The sequence below is a fragment of the Thamnophis elegans genome, chromosome 4 (assembly GCF_009769535.1).
Source record: "Thamnophis elegans isolate rThaEle1 chromosome 4, rThaEle1.pri, whole genome shotgun sequence".
NCBI lineage: Eukaryota > Metazoa > Chordata > Lepidosauria > Squamata > Colubridae > Thamnophis > Thamnophis elegans.
In genome coordinates this window covers 119,106,935-119,123,222 of record NC_045544.1, presented here as the reverse complement: position 1 = coordinate 119,123,222, position 16,288 = coordinate 119,106,935, and the positions used below count along the sequence as shown (strand labels likewise).

Below are 16,288 nucleotides of genomic sequence, written 5' to 3'. Positions count from 1 at the left end.
GGGGGAAAAAACCCCACAGAGCAATTTCTCTGTTAGATTAACTCAAATTTCACAAAATTCCTGCACGTTTTCGTGCTTCAAATTTGAAATGATTTTGTAAAATTTTAGTTTGCACAATAAAAGGGATTTTGTTTTCCCTGTGATTGACATAGCTGCTATTGTTTTCTATAAGTAAAACTGTTGATGTGAATGTTTAAAACTACTCCCCATCTCCTTTTAAAAAACAGCATTGTGAAGAGGAGAAACAACATTTGAGATCTACTACTTTGGTACTTAACTATCAGGATATCTCTCCTGTTTTCTTTTGTTCTAGTCTGCTGTATATTTGCACTGCTTAAGACAAGTAACTACAAAGAAATCAAAGTGTCCTCTCTCTCTTTCTGCACCGCACCAGCATTTCATATTCTGTTTTAAGACTGCAGATGAAAATCAGAAAGTAAAAGGAGGCTTGCTTGTCCTTCAATCTTGATCCGACTGGTGAAAAAATGATTCTGCTGCTTTATCTTACCAACAATAAATATTCATAGTCTTGAAGCCGGTCACTCCCAACCTGCATGCTACAGGGTAGTCATTGTTGATCATAAGGAATACATGCAGTGAAATGAGGAAAAGCCCGAGCTTCATCTACATCTCTGCTACATCTATGCATGAATTACTGCCCTTGTTTTATTCTTCTATTTAGCTTCCGCTGGGGCATGAGAACAGTAGGTAATTTTCAAACGGCTAAGCCCAAGTCTCAAAGGAGTCAATTCCATAAGAACAACCATTTCTTTCTTTCAAGAGCAGTCTTTCCTCCATTCCTCTCCCCACACCCCCACCCACACATACACACCAACCCTGTGAAGGTGGTTGGACTAATGGGTACCCTTTTGCCTAATTTGCATATAGTTTTAAAATAATGCCATTTTAGAAACAGGGAATTTTTCTGCAGTGGAAAATGTAACAACAGAAAAATGTTCCGTCCCACATCCCTATCCTCGAGGCTTTCTGACATGAAGGGTAAATTCCTGGCATCTGTACATGAGAATTTTTCCTAATTTCAGAAATGTGTGGTAATGACCATAATTTCGGGGAGGGGGTGGTGGCTGCGGCAGGGAAATATTTCTATTTCTCTGAATTTTTCAGGATGCATTTTTGTTATTGTTATCTGTAACCCTGACCATAAAAAAAATATCTCAGCCCTTTTTGAGTATTTTAGAGGAAACAAACAGCTGGACAAACTATGTCCAACTCAGGACTTTAAAAAAAAAAACCCACTCAGGAAGAAGCAGACTCACTTTGATAGGGACACTCCCCCAGCTTTCCCAATCATTTCTTCGTGATGCAAAACTGCAGGATTCCATGGGATGTGGAGGAACTTGAGGAGCGTCCTGAGCCACTGCTCGGGGTGCAAGACCAGCTGCTCATAATACATCATCATGCAACGGTCAAGGCCAGCCTCCAAGCACTGGTTGTACATGATCTCAATGGCACGGTTCCATTTGGTCAGGCAATCCCTGTAGCTACTCAGATCAAAGCCAGCAATGGTGACCTTCCTGGAGATCATGGAATGAACGGAGGCTCGGCCATCTCTGACCATTAAAATAAACTTGGCATTGGGGAAAATCCTGGCCAGGTAAGTTAAAGACTTGAGGGCAAAGGGGTCCTTGTTGCACAGGTAAGGCGCTGGCTCTCCATGCTTCACGATAATTTCCAAGAGGAAGGCCTGCATGGCTGAGTCCAACACCTCGTCAGTGACACCCGCTTCATTGAGCCGCATTTTCTCTTTGCTTGATCGGGCCCACATCTGCTTGATGGCCAAAATTCGAGGGATGACCCGTGTCTCTTCTCCACAGCGGATGTCCGGGTGAGCATCTAGCATCGCCCGCATCAAGGTTGTACCACTCCGGGGTACTCCCCCAATAAATATTAAAGGCATGTCTTTGTTATAAGCCAGCGTGGCATTTTCCTTCATGCTGTGGCTGGTTCTTAGGGTTGCTTTGGCTGGCTCCAGTCGGGACAGTTGGCTTCGCTCCTCTACTTGGTGATGGCATTCCATAGCATGTTGCCCCAAGTAGAAGACAGTCACTGAACTAATCACCAGGCAGACCACCAAGAGGTTCTTCTTGAGTTTCCCTACCATCTTTTGTAGAGAAGCCACTTCATGCAGTTAGAGGTGGCTGGCCAGCCCAAGTCACTGCCTGTGTTTCATGCCATGGAGAATGTGATCCCAAGAGATCAAGACTTGCTGGAAAAGAGGAACAAATAAAGGAAACAAAAGGAAACAAAATAAATCAGAGTACTGTGATTAAATGCAAAGAACTTCTCTCCTCCCAAGCAACATTCCAGCTATTAAAATAATAACACTCGCAATCATCAATGATCAAGAGTTGATGGGATCCAGTAGTTACAACACACAGGATTGTAATTTTGAATGTCTATGGAAATTTTCAGTCATCCATGTCATGGTTGTCCCAAAGTGTTTTTCCAAAATGCAAATGGACTTTCTTTGTTTTTCGTTGAAGACATTTTGCTTCTCATCCAAGAAACGTCTTCAGTTTTTGGGATAAGAAGCAAAATGCCTTCAACGAAAAACAAAGAAAGCCCAGTTTGCCTTTTGGAAAAGCACCTTTGGAATTAAATTGGGAAGACCCAGATTCACCACTATCATCACCCCACAAAGCCGTGAAAAGACCCAAACCACTCATGGAGTTGTTGTGAGAACAAAAATGAAAGGTGGGGGGGGATGTAGAGGAAACATTTACATATTATCTTGAGCTTGTTGGAAAGTCAGAATATAAAGATAAAAACTAAACAAATACAGTGGTATCTCGGTACTCGACTGCTTCAAAAGTTGTCAAATTTGGTACAACACATTTTGACATAACAATGTTTCACGGTACTCATTGTTTGTTTGGTCTTGATGCACTGTGACAGGAAAAGGGGAACAGCCACGGACCACAAACGGGAAATTGGCCATGTAGGGAAGGTCGCTGCAGAGGGTGGACAGGAAGTCAGCCATGCTGGGAAGGTCACTGACATAGGGAAAGAGACAAACAAGAAGTTCTTCCCGTCCAAAACAAAAGGTCATGTAGTAAGTCACGTGGTTCATTTGGCACTCATCGTTTTTAGTACTCATCGTGCCTCCTGGAACAATTAATGAGAAATACAGAGGTACCACAGTAAATTATTTTCAGGAAGTCCTGGACAATAAGAGATGGTCACAGCTCAAGGGCACAGCATGTGGTTTAAAATGAGGTCAAGGAACCTATACCACAACAAAGTTCATAGAGCCATAATCCTCATCATCACAATTAGGCCATGCTGGCTAAGGATTCTAGAAAGGAGAATTTCATCTATTCTCAAGACAAGAAAGCCACAAGTTTTTTACATTCTGGTAGCCAGAACTGTAAGAGCGGAGAATGCTGGTTTAGATCAATACATGATCCAATTCAATATATGCAGAACCACAATTTAACTAAATAATATGGGTACATACAACAGAATCAACCACAACAAACATAGTCAAGCTTAACACCAACAAAATTTAGCATGTTATTAAGTATCACCCTAAAATTCTCCGCAGTTGACTCTATGGAGATGGTTTAGTGCATCCACCTAATCTGTGTGTGTTTCAGGACATTAATATATCAGGCAACAATACAGTGATTTGCAAATTATTCTCTAAATTAGTGTTCTTATCTGCTTAAAGAGGATGACGTGGACATGCTTGGAGTAAAACTGAGATTTAATTGCACTTGTAGTCCACCAGCCGAAACTGACATTACTATTTTTGCTACTAGCAGAGGGTGCTGTACATGGCAATGTGCAACTAAGGCTGGAAACTTCTCTATACTTCTTCTGTTTCACTAAAAAGCATTATGTGCAAGATTTTTACTGATCAAAGACATACTAAGGAGTGGAGGTACAAATCTGTATGCTCAGCTAATACAGTGTTTTCAAATTTAGCAACTTTGAGATGTGTAGACTTTAACTGGCTGGAGAATTCTGAGAGCTGATGTCCACATATCTTTAAGATTTCCAATTTTTTTAAAAAACCTGATCAAGCAAACATGGAAACAACAGAAAAAATGCAGAGCAATTTGCATGAAAACAAAATTTATGTTAGAAGAGGGTGAGATGGGCTAAACAAGAAACATCAAGCAGGGATAACAATTAAAAATAATGAAATTATTTTTGATAAATCTGAAGGAGGAATATTAGTGCAATGAATATTTTCAAGAGCAATGTGGTATAATTGTCAAAGAGGGGTAGTAAAATATATATTGCAAATGTTAGTGTACAACAGTGACGTGCGGTGAGGTTTATGGCTGGTGAGGCAGTCCTCTCCCCTGACACCCCATTGACTAAAGCGCTTTCTTTCGCCCACCTGAGCTCACAGCAACCCACCTGAGCTCTGCCGTGAGCTCAGATGGGCGAAAGAAAGTGCTTTAGTCATTGGGGTGTCATGGGAGAGGAGAGAATGCCTGAGCATTGCATTTATTAAAGAAAAAAGAAAAGAAGGAAATTTGAAGGAAAAGAGGGAGCGTGGGGTGGGGGGCATCAGAAACACAGAAAGAGAGGGGGAAGAGTGAGCACGACACAGCAGCTTTAAACAGAATGACAGAGTTGACGCCTCTAAAAAATGTGCCCTCTACTGTGAGGCAGGAGAACTGCGTGCCTCAACTACCTCGGGATTTTTTAGGCTTTTAATCCTCACTTTACTCTGTTCGAGCACCTAAAAAGTCAGACCAGATGAGGCATGCAGTTCTCCTGCCTCATAGTAGAGGGTGCTTTTTAGAGGCTTTTTTAAGCAGGCAGTCATTCACTGTGTGGCAGCAGCTAGCTAGCCTAACCTCAGTACTCGCCTTTTCCTGTTTACATTTTTTTTCCTTTTCATGACTGACAGTGGTGAGGCTGTGCCTCTCCTGCCTCCCCTGACTGCACGTCACTGGTGTACAAATAAAAAAATGATAAAAGAAATCGTCAGAAATATTCAAACTGCTGAAGTTGTAGATATAAATGAACTAACAAGAAAAACATTAGAATATGGATGTGGTTTGCTAACAGAGCAGCTATATAACTTATTTAATGAGTTTGTAAAGTTCATCTCTGGTTTTGGATTAGAAGACAGTTGTTATTGTTGCTCTGTCAAAGGAAACTGTCATAAGTATAAATACAAAAACCTCAGATTCATTTGTTCAGTGTGAGAAAGTGTCAGGCAATTTCTGACCAAAGGGTACAAAAATGACAGTGTACAACACTGAAGAAATACAGACCTCTTCTGCATTAAGAAATGTATGAACGTAATTTTAAAGTCTCTTTACTTTTTTGCTACTTCTACTCTACTTTTACTATCTATAAAGCTGTATAATAAACAGCCTATGCTTGAATTATGGAATGTTTTAGAATCAAAGGTCAGCTGCTATGATTATTTATACACTGGGATTCAGCATGTATAAGAATGAATGGAACACTTAGCAAACGATTCAATACAGAGAAGGAGAAAGTTAAGAATGTGTGAAGTGCTCTTTATGGTTTAACGTATTTATGGATAAATATATAAGAAAATATTGGGAATAATGAGAGATGCGTTGATTGGAGTTATGCTGCCCCAGCAGTATATAACTAGTGTAGGAATTAAGAGCTGCCTCCTTTAAGAAACTACCTCCTGGGAAATGTAGGCAGAGGCTTCTTATGGGAAATCTAGTTCCATAACATGTGATCACATCTGTGTTTCTCATAGGCCACTGGAGCATTCTGCCTGCGTGCAGAGATTATAGCCGGTCAGTTTAAATGCCTTTGTGAAACAGAGTAGTAGTGTTTGTATCTCCGCTCAGCATGGGAGTGAAATCATCACCTTTTTACACCATGTGATGGGGCAGATTATGGAAAGTCAGAAGTATCTTAACACTGAACTGTAAGTTTTGCTATTAAGAATGCCTGATAATAAACTTGATCTGAATAAGATTCCTAAGCGTGGAGTTAAATGCATGCCCCAAGCAAGCCTACAACGTTCGAGGCAGAACAGTAAAAAGATGGTGGTTTCGCTCCCCAAGAAGTAGTCAAAGGCCCAAGGGGGTCCCCATTTGCCCTCAAGACACAACTTGGAAGGGGCATTTTTGGGATGGTTTGTGTCGACTAGCCGCAGGTCCCAACCCAGGCAAATGTCTTCGTAACATCCACTCTCAGTAATGGAAGAGCATCGCACTCGAGACCGTGTCACGAACACTTCACGAATTCAGCAATCAAACCAGTTTTAGGAGCAAAGAAGACAATGATTTGGCCTTGTCGATAAAGGACAAAGAATTTCTGTGGCTCATGGACAAGGAACTTCAACAGGAGACTACCAAGAATTGGATGGCTCTACTACCCTTTCGCATACCCAGGCAACGGCTTCCAAACAACCATGAGTAAGCTTTCTCTCGCCTCTTCAGTCTGACTCATGAACAAGAAGCCTGCAATGAAAGCTCATTTAGTGGAGTTCATGGACAAGATGGTCCAGAACGGACACGCAGAATTTGCCCCAGCCCTGAGAAACGATGAGGAATGCTAGTACCTGCCATCTTTTGGAGTGCATCACCCACAAAAGCCAGGGCAGATTTGAGTAGTCTTCGATGCCAGTGCGCAATTCCGAGGCCTCTCTCTGATCTCCTGTGAGATCCTTCTCACAGGACCTGACCTCACCAATGGTCTGCTGGGCATGCTCATTCACTTCAAAAAGGAAGCCATAGCCATCATGGCCGATATCCAGCAGATGTTCTACTCATTCCTTGTCAGAGAAGACCATCGAAACTACCTATGCTTCATGTGGTCCAGTGTCAAAAAGCACAACCAACAGAAGCAAGAATGGGAGATGTGGCGTGCCTCCCCGAGTTGTCTCCAAAGTGTTCCTGTGCAGTGCACATACATTCCCACCTAGCCTGTTGCTGCAATGAAGGCAATAGCAGCCATAGGATACATCAGGGTCTACGGCGGGGAGAACGACATTCACATTGGCTTCATCATGGAAAAGGCGAAACTAGCACCACAACTATCTCTCAACCATTCCCGAGAATCAACTTGCTTCAAACGCTTCTCCAGACGGAGAGCTCTTGTGTTTGGTGTAGCAGTGATCGTCCTCACCACCCTCATGGCAGAGGTGGCAGCTATCATTAACGCTCGGCCTTTGATTCCAGAATCTTCGGGTCCTGAAAACCCAACTGTCCTAACCCCTTTGCTGATCCAGAAGACAGTTGACTGGCCAGCACCAGCAGGGAACTTCATTCCCTACATGTATTGGAACTCATGGTCTATGGGACTTGTGCATGGTTGCAATGGCGCTAGAGTCATGTCACGACCAGCAAACTTTCGCCAAGAAGCTCTACACCAGACCAATCATCAATCTGGTACTGCTGCTATGGAACACCAAACTAAAAGATTGAACCTCAAGCTTTGCATGCTTTGTATTTACCTCATTGTTTGCACTGTTTGATGCAATGCCTTTGTGTAACTCAGTTAATTAGTTAGTTAAGTTTGCATGTTTGACGTTATGCCTTTGTTTATCTTAGTTAATTAGATAGTCAGGTTTGCATTGTTTTATGCCATGCCTTTGTTTGCCTTTAGTTAAAGTTCACTGATAGTGGAATTTATAATTCCAGGCAGGGAGTGTGCTCCCCCAGCAATATATAGCTAGTGTAGGAATTAAGAGCTGCCTCCTTTAAGAAACTACCTCCTGGGAAATGTAGGCAGAGGCTGCCTTATGGGAAATGTAGTTCCATGACATGTGATCACATCTGTGTTTCTGATTGGCCACTGGGGCATTCTGCCTGTGTGCAGAGATTATAGCCGGTCAGTTTAAATACCTTTGTGAACCAGAGTAGTAGTGTTTGTATCTCTGCTCAGCATGGGAATGAAATCATCATCTTTTTATACCACATGATGGGACAGATTATGGAAAGTCAGAAGTATCTTAACATTGAACTGTAAGTTTTGCTATTAAGAATGCCTGATAATAAACTTGATCTGAATGAGATTCCTAAGTGTGGAGTTAACTGCATGCCCCAAGCAAGCCTACAATGTTCGAGGCAGAACAGGATTTGTGGATGTACAGGTAGGCCTTGACTTACAACACTTCATTTAGAAATTCAAAGCTACAACAGATCTGAAAAAAGTGACTTATGACTGTTTTTCACAATTATGACCACTGCAGCATCCCCATTGTCAGGTGATCAAAATTCAGATGCTCAACAACAAGTTCATATTTATGATGGTTGCAGGGCCATGTGATCACTTTTTGTGACCTTCTGGCAAGCAAAATTAATGAGAAAGCCAAATTCACTTAATGAAGTCACTAACGTAACTACTGCAGTGATTCACTTAACAACTGTGGCAAGAAAGATCATAAAATGGGTAAAATTCACTTAACAAATGTCTTGCTTAGCAACAGAAATTTTGGGCTCAATTGAGGTTGTAAGTCGAGGACTACCTGTACAGGTCCTTTGGTATGTGTGATATCCCTTTGTTGGATGAAACTGAATTATTTGCAGCTAATGCTATCTAATTGTACGATGCAATGAGTTGAAAATGGATCTGAAAATTATGGTATCAGATTAAAATTGCTGCATTTACCACAGGAAATTTTTTGGGGGGTGAGAGATAATTGCAAGTAAATGATAACAACTACAGCACGTGGATGAATTTGTGTATCTTCCCAAAATGTTTACTAAAGGTGGAAACTAGATGGGGAAATGTTTAGATGTACCAAAATGAGAGGCAGCACATACTCTTTTGAGAATTGTCAAAAGAAACAAAATGTATCTTATACACTTTATTATATGGGTTCACTAGGTAGGTTCTTTAGGATAGGGCCGGGATGGCAAACCTATGGCATGCGCGCGCTGGCCAGTTGAGTTCAGCATTTTTAAAAGCCATTTTTCGCCCTCTCCAGGCTCCAGAGGCTTTATAGGAACCTGGGGAGGACAAAAAGAGCCTCCCCTGCCCCCCCCCCCCAGGAGGCTTCAGGAGCTTCCCTGAAGCCTCCTGAGTACAAAAAATCGGCCCTATGGGCAAATCGAAAGTATGGGAACGGACTTCCGGTTTGCTCGTAGGGTCGGTTTAAGCCCTCCAGTGGCTTCAGGGACCTTCAGAAGGCTTCCCTGAATCCTCCAGAGAACTAAAAACGACCCTACGTTGTTTTTAGTCCTTCGGAGGGAGCGCCTCTCATGCACGCATGCGCACTGGGCAGTCACGGGGAGCGCCTCTCATGTGCGCATGCACACTGGGGGGTCATGTGTTGCATTATGGGTGCAGCATGCCTGCACATGACCTCCCCCCCTGCGCTCCCCCCCTTATGGCACGTGAGTTAAAAAAAGGTTCGACATTGCTGGGATAGGGGTTCCCAACCTCTGGTCATAAACCAACACTGGGCCATGGCATGCCAGAAACTGGGCCGTGCAAACAAACGAAGTCCCATCCACGGGATGCAGGCAGCATGTGAAACCAAATCCCCTCTGGTCCACAGAAATACCTCTCTCCATGGAACCAGTCCCTGGTGCCCAAAAGGTTGGAAACTGCTGTTCTAGGAGAAACAAAAAAGTAAATTGAATGTAATGGAAACGGGGGACTCAAGAAGTATGTTGTGCAAAACAAGAAGAGGCAGCAATAAAAATGAATGTGGGATGGATGAATGTGAACTGAATACAAGAGTATGAAAAAGAACACTTCATAAATTTGTGTATCTGAGGTGATTTGATTTGAATTAAATTTGACGTTGAGGTGGTTTCATCACACACACAGTGAATGAATTAGTCTACAACTGCAAAACAAATATAGGAAAAGCGGGAAAGGAAAGACCAGTTGAGATTAACTGGAATTGCAAAATTGGCAAAAAGAGAGAGGCAATACGTTTAAAGAACAAGAAGCAATGTACAGAGCAGTAGATGGATATGGGAGAAACCAAAAGGATTTTGCAAGGATAGAAAGGCATGGAGGATTGTAATGGAGGGCATGGGACTATCTGTACTTTTTATTTATTTATTTATTTATTTATTTATTTATTTATGATTGATTGATTGATTGATTGATTGATTGATTGATTGAATTTATAGGCCGCCCAATCCCGCAGGACTCTGGGCGGCTTACAAAGAGAAAGAAAAAAGAAAAAGGAAAAAATAAAAATAAAAAAATAACTTAAAATTCGCAACACGCATGCGTTCTAGTCGGGGCTGGACCTTTCAATAAGGTCAACAGCCCCAGGCCTGCCGGAACAGCCAGGTTTTAACAGCCTTCCTGAAGGCCATGAGAGTGGGCAAGGGCCGGACCTCTGGGGGTAGCTGATTCTCAGTTGTTTAATTTCTTTAGCCTCCTATGTCTAACTTCTTTTATGTTCTATGAATAATGTTACTAACTGTGGAAAGATACAACTGAAATGGGTATGAACAAATCTTTATTCCTTGTTCTTTACCACTTTACTAGATTGAAATGTGTCCCCAAATCACATTTGATCACTCTCCTTACACATAATTGGAAATAAGGCCTAGAGCAGTGTCAAACTGGTGGCTCGCAAGCCAGATGTGTCATGCGCAGGCCACATCCACCCCAGCTCCATAAATGGGAAAAACATCGCAAAACATCACGTTGCAGCAACATGATGCCACAAGTTTTGAAACTCGTGGCCTAGAGGATGCATTTTGCCTTTGATGCAGTTTACAAGTCTCTGAGAAGCCTAGATATAACACATGATTAATAACTGGTTCTAAACCAACAGATGTATCATTGCTCCCCAAAACAAACTAAAAGTCTTTTTATCTTCCATTTAGAAGCAACCTTCTCCAGTTACACATAGGTTACAATCCAATGTTCTGGGATGGTGTCCAGGAAACCATAAATTCAGTCAGATTTTCCCTCTGAAGAGTAGAGTTGGGGCTCTAACCTCCCAAGGGAAAAGCCAATAACAGAATTTTGAGCTGCCTCCATGGGAGGCTCAGTAACTCCACCATCAGGAAGGCCAAAACGCAGGGTGCGGCAAAAGCTGAGTTAGGAGCTTTCCAGGAAAGGATGTGGTTTTGTTTGTTTGCCCCTAAGCCAGCAAAGATGCATATATCTGTTATTTTTATTTTATTTATTTATGAAATGTATATGTTGCTCAATCCCAGACAAAGTTCTAAACAGTTCCTAAATTTTGCAAAAAAACAAAATAAAAACAACATCCAAATAACCATTAATAAACATAAAAATCTTCCTATTTCACAACATGCCAAGAAAAAAACAGTAGTACCTATTCTTTTTTAACTTTGGTATTGGAAAAGACTGCTGAAATACAAGTAAGAAAACAAGCCAATAGATCATTGAACAAATCAATCCAGAGTTCTCACTCATGACATAAATGGCCAGGCTATTATTATTCTATTTCAGACATGGAAAAACGTCTGATGTTAGAAAAAATGGAAAGAATGAGAAGAGGAGGGCTTGAAGCAAGGTGGAGAGACTTTGTTACAATGGCGACCTAAAAGAACAAGACAGATCTAAATCATCCTGGAGAAAAATCTATCTATGTAGTCACTAGGAGTCAAAAATAATGGCACATAATCAATCAAACTATCACTAACTTCAAGGAGGGGACCTAGCTGTCAAGCACCAGAAAAATCAGGACAGAGTTCAAAGGGGTACAAAGATTTATTGTAAACTTGAGCTCTTTACAAGAATCTGAAATTAGCGGGAGATAAGAGTAGAAGGAACTCAAGGTGAGCTGGAGTTAGATCTCTTGTGGGCACGAAAAGGACTCCTGACTGATGATGCATTTGACTCCCTCCCTCCCTCCCTCGAACTCAGCCTGGTCATCTCCAGCATGCTAGGAATCCCTAAAGTATTTCCTCTAGAGCTGAACACATCCTTGAAGTCATCAGGGCTGTAATTTAATTCAAAGAAGTATTCATCACTGGCTGTCAAAATTAATGTCCTCTTAATGTTTGCAAAGGGGAAGGGGGAATGCAATCAGAGGGACATCGGACTCACATTTTCAATTCCATCTTGCAGCTGAAAAAAAGACAACCCCAAATTCCAACATGAGGGCCCTTTAAGATGATGCACAGATCTTCACTGTTAGAAGATGAAGGGCTAAAGCATTAAAGGCACCACAAGGGGATGAACTGTCTCATTTCTTGGATCACCCCACTAGCATGTTTTAATTCCTCACTTTGAAATTACATTTAATGGAATGTAGACCAACAAATTCTATGATACAATAAACAGTTACCAGAAATGTGTCAATCAAGAAACAAAATAAACCAAATAAGACACCACACATAAATGGAAGAGGGTCTAATCATTTAGAGAATATTGACCTGGGGAAGATAAGGGAGGATTACCATTTTATAGATGGCTGTTGTAAAAAGCCCTAGAGAAAATCACAAAAATGAAGACATTTATCCTTAGCTAAGAATTAAATGTTATCTAGTCACCAACTATCACAAAGTAATGGTGGAATGATGTAGCCTTTTGCAATAATCTGAGACAGTATTTTTCAATTTTCAATTTCAGATGCGTGGACTTCAATTCCCCATGCCAGGCTGGCTGGAGAATTTTAGGAGTTGATGTTCACATATCTAAAAGCTAGCAAGGTGGAAGCACACTGAACAGGGAGAACACTGGAAGGTGTAGCGAATTGTTGGATCTAGCTTAATTTCACTCAAGAATGTACTTTGCACTTGAAAGCTGCTGATAGATATTTAATTGGCAACTATAGCTTTTTAAAGAAAGCATCCCTGCTCAGAAGCAGCATGTTAACGGCTCGAGGCTGTTGTCCCCCATTCTGCATTCCAGCCAACAGAAGCATCTGGCTGGCTACTCCTAAAAGCAGAACAGCCCAATGTCCTGATTAGCAATAGCAATAGTAGTAGCAATAGTAGTTAGACTTATATACCGCTTCATAGGGCTTTCAGCCCTCTCTAAGCGGTTTACAGAGTCAGCATATTGCCCCCAACAACAATCCGGGTCCTCATTTTACCTACCTCGGAAGGATGGAAGGCTGAGTCAACCCTGAGCCAGTGAGATTTGAACAGCTGAACTGCAGATCTGCAGTCAGCTGAAGTAGACTGCAGTGCTGCATTTAACCACTGCGCCACCTCGGCTCTGTGCTGCAGGAGTCAAGAAATACCCATTCAGGCACAATCCGTATTCAATATCAGTTGTTGAAAAAATACAACCTGGGAGAAGGTGATTTTTAAGCCAGCTGGAGAGATTAATTATGGCTTCTATTTATTAGGGGTGGGAGGGAAGAGTGCAGGTAAATTGTTTTGAGTTGTCAGCCTCTTTTGAGATGTCAGTAGGCAGTGGTTGTATCTTATCACACACCTCTTTCCCAAAGTAGAAACATGCTTGATAGCAAAACAGATAATCAATCAAATTAAATCTCCATGGCACAGAATGCTCTAAACTTCCTGTACTACCACAAGAGTACAAGCCATCCTGGTCACAGGAGCCATTCAAGCCCCAGGGAACAAAACTGCCCCACAGAGCTAAGTCGGAGGTTTGACATTAAACTTGAAAAGTCATTTGCAGAGAAACAGTAGATGGAAAAGCAGGCTTGAACTTGCCACTCTGGCAAAGCAGAGGCAGCAGGAAAACTTCCTCAGCCCACCTTGGGGAATGGATCCCTCGGATCAGTCAACCTCAGCTACTGTATTTTTAACTCTTTCTGCAAAGATTTTTGGTGATTTGAAAGCAAATATCAACGCTGCTACTTTGCCCAATCAAGACTAAGGAATCCCAAGCAAATATTGTGCTTTTAAGAGCAGCCAGTTGGGAGTGCTCCAGGAGGCCCAGAGAACAGCATTAAGATAGTAGCCTTGCTTTATTCTCAGAACCTGATATTTCAATATACTGTCTCATAACCCAGAGGTTTCTTCGTGCTTTTGATCCATGGAAGGGAATCAGTCTAATAGCCACCCCTACAAGATAGGAATAGGGGTTTATTTATCCACACCATCCATTTTCTAAAAGACAGCTATAGGTCAGGGGCAGAAGGGCATGGCCTCAATCCAGAGAAGATGGGAAAGATCATAGACAAGCAACCTTTCTCAGCTGTGGGGCACCCTTCATTTTACAGTTCAATCTTAGCAGACCCTGAAGACCTTCCAGTGGCCTAGGGGCCTCTCCGCAACAGGACAGGTTAATATGGTTCATCCCAACTCATCATATTTTTGGTTTGGGTGTGATAGCGTTAGCTTGGGAATGGGCATGGTTCAAGAGCCACAAATGAAGGCCAGGGGGAAACATGAAACCAGAGATTATGCCACTTCAGTTCGGGTCACTCTATATTTTTTGGTGTCCTCGTTGTTGCCGGCCAATAGTTTCTGGGATGCTCCTAAAAAGACATGAAGATTATATAATCTTGCCCATATCTGGGGACCCTAAGATATTTCAAGGGAGCCATGGTGAAAAACACATAATGTAAGGCCAGATCATATACCAAAGGGGGCCAAAGAAAAGCAAGCTGTATTACAGGGAGTCCTCAACTTACATTTAACAACATTTAAAATTACTATGGCACTGAAAAAAGTGACTTATAACCAGTCCCTGTGTCATGCCTCGAGGATATAGTTCGTATTTTTATTGCTGTTGTTCTTTAATGTGTGTTGAGCTCCATCTGGTAGCCAAACACAATCTTTCACTGTTGGGAAACTAGTTTGATGAAGTTTGACCCTATAGGGCACCCATATTCCTATTATCCCTCATTCTGGGGGGGAAAAGGGACATCCTGAGAAGCCAGACTCCATTTTGTAATGTTCTGAGGTAACAGAAACATCTAGAAGAATCCAGCTTAATTTTCCACATGTTCTGAAAACCAAATCTATCCTATACATGGCATCGCTGTTTCACCCTAGCCTGTTCTTTAATAAAGTATCAATATTTACATTTAGAGTCTAGCTTATTAAAGGATAGCAGAGTTTAGCTGCATGTCGAGCTACACACAGAGTAATGTGTAATAAGAACAAAACACCTAGCGCTTACAACCGTTGCAATGACCCTCAGATCACAGGATCAAAATCTAGGCGTTTAGTAACTGGAATGTGTTTAAGACAACTGCGGCCATTTGCAACCTTCTCCAGGGGCTTCCAACAAGCAAAGTCATGAGAGGCAGCCAGATTTGCTTAATGACCATGGCAAAAAAGATTGTAAAACCAAATGTGACTCATTTAGCAGCTACATCGCTTAGCAATGGAAGTTCTGGTCCCAACTATGGTTGTAAATCAAGAACTACCTGTATACTGCAAATCTTGCTTTTATTATAAATAAAAACAAATATTCTATTTATGCGTGTGGAAGTGGCAATCTTTTTCAGTGGTAATGGGACCTGCACAAAGCCCACAGGAGGAAGTATGTCATGAGCAAAAAAGTTTAAGAAACACTTAAATTTTTAAGTGTTTTAGGCCAACTTCCTTCTTTGTTTTCACAATAACCAGTACAATTATTAGGATATGCCTCAAAGAAGGGCATAAGGACATCAACCCTTCTTTGTACATTTACTTTAAGATTCTTAGTATTCCATAATTCCACTGTAGAGCAGCATAAATGCAATGTGTTCTAATACAAGAATCAGTTGGGCGTGGACACAAATCCTTTTGCTTTCTTTGTTAAAAGCATATCCTGCTATCTTTATGGATATTTAAAAAAAAAAAACCCGGAACTGGGCATACCTAACCAAAACTTGAAAAGCCAGAAGTGCACTACAATAGATTCTTAGGGGGTCAGTTAAAGGGATTAGTGTATTTGAATTGGTTTTATAGCTATCCAGAGGAGAAATCTATTTTACCATATACCAAGAGAGACCAAAAGCAAACTACTGTATTTATACAGGATTGAACAGTATGTGCAATGTCAAAATTTAGCTAAAGCTGATTCTGATACAAAGTCTGGATACCTTTATCTCTAAATATCAGCACACATGCTGAAAAAATTCCTCAAAATTTTACTTAAGCTTTAAGCAGCTAATCTAATAAGACCAATAAGATCGCACAGGATGGGCCTTCTCCGCGGGACAATGCCGGCTGGCGACGCCTAGGAGTAGGGCCTTCTCTGTTGCCGCTCCAGCCCTGTGGAATGAGCTGCCCCCTGAGATCCGGGCCCTACCCATTCTCATGGCCTTTCTCAAAGCCATTAAAACCTGGCTTTTCCGGCAGGCTTGGGGCTGTTGACCCCTTGATTGAGGTCCAGCCCCCTCCTGATTGGGTGTTTGTTGTGTTCCCTTTTTAACTTTGTTGTGTCCCATTGTTTTTAATAATTCTTTTTAATTATTATTTTTTTCATTTCTGTAAGCCGCCCGGAGTCC

General features: G+C 41.7%; 1 protein-coding gene across 5 annotated transcripts in view; it reads right to left on the bottom strand.

Moving 5' to 3' along the window:
- TPST1 (tyrosylprotein sulfotransferase 1) overlaps positions 1 to 16,288 on the bottom strand; it is a 30,952-nt gene that overhangs the window by 11,527 nt on the left and 3,137 nt on the right. For all 5 annotated transcript variants that reach the window (XR_004255283.1, XR_004255281.1, XR_004255282.1 and 2 more), the window contains exon 2: positions 1,278 to 2,227. Coding sequence is in view for 1 of the 5 variants with exons in the window: in XM_032216605.1 (XP_032072496.1) it covers positions 1,278 to 2,122 (845 nt within the window). In the remaining 4 variants the exon portion in view is untranslated. The remainder of the gene's footprint in view (positions 1 to 1,277; positions 2,228 to 16,288) is intronic.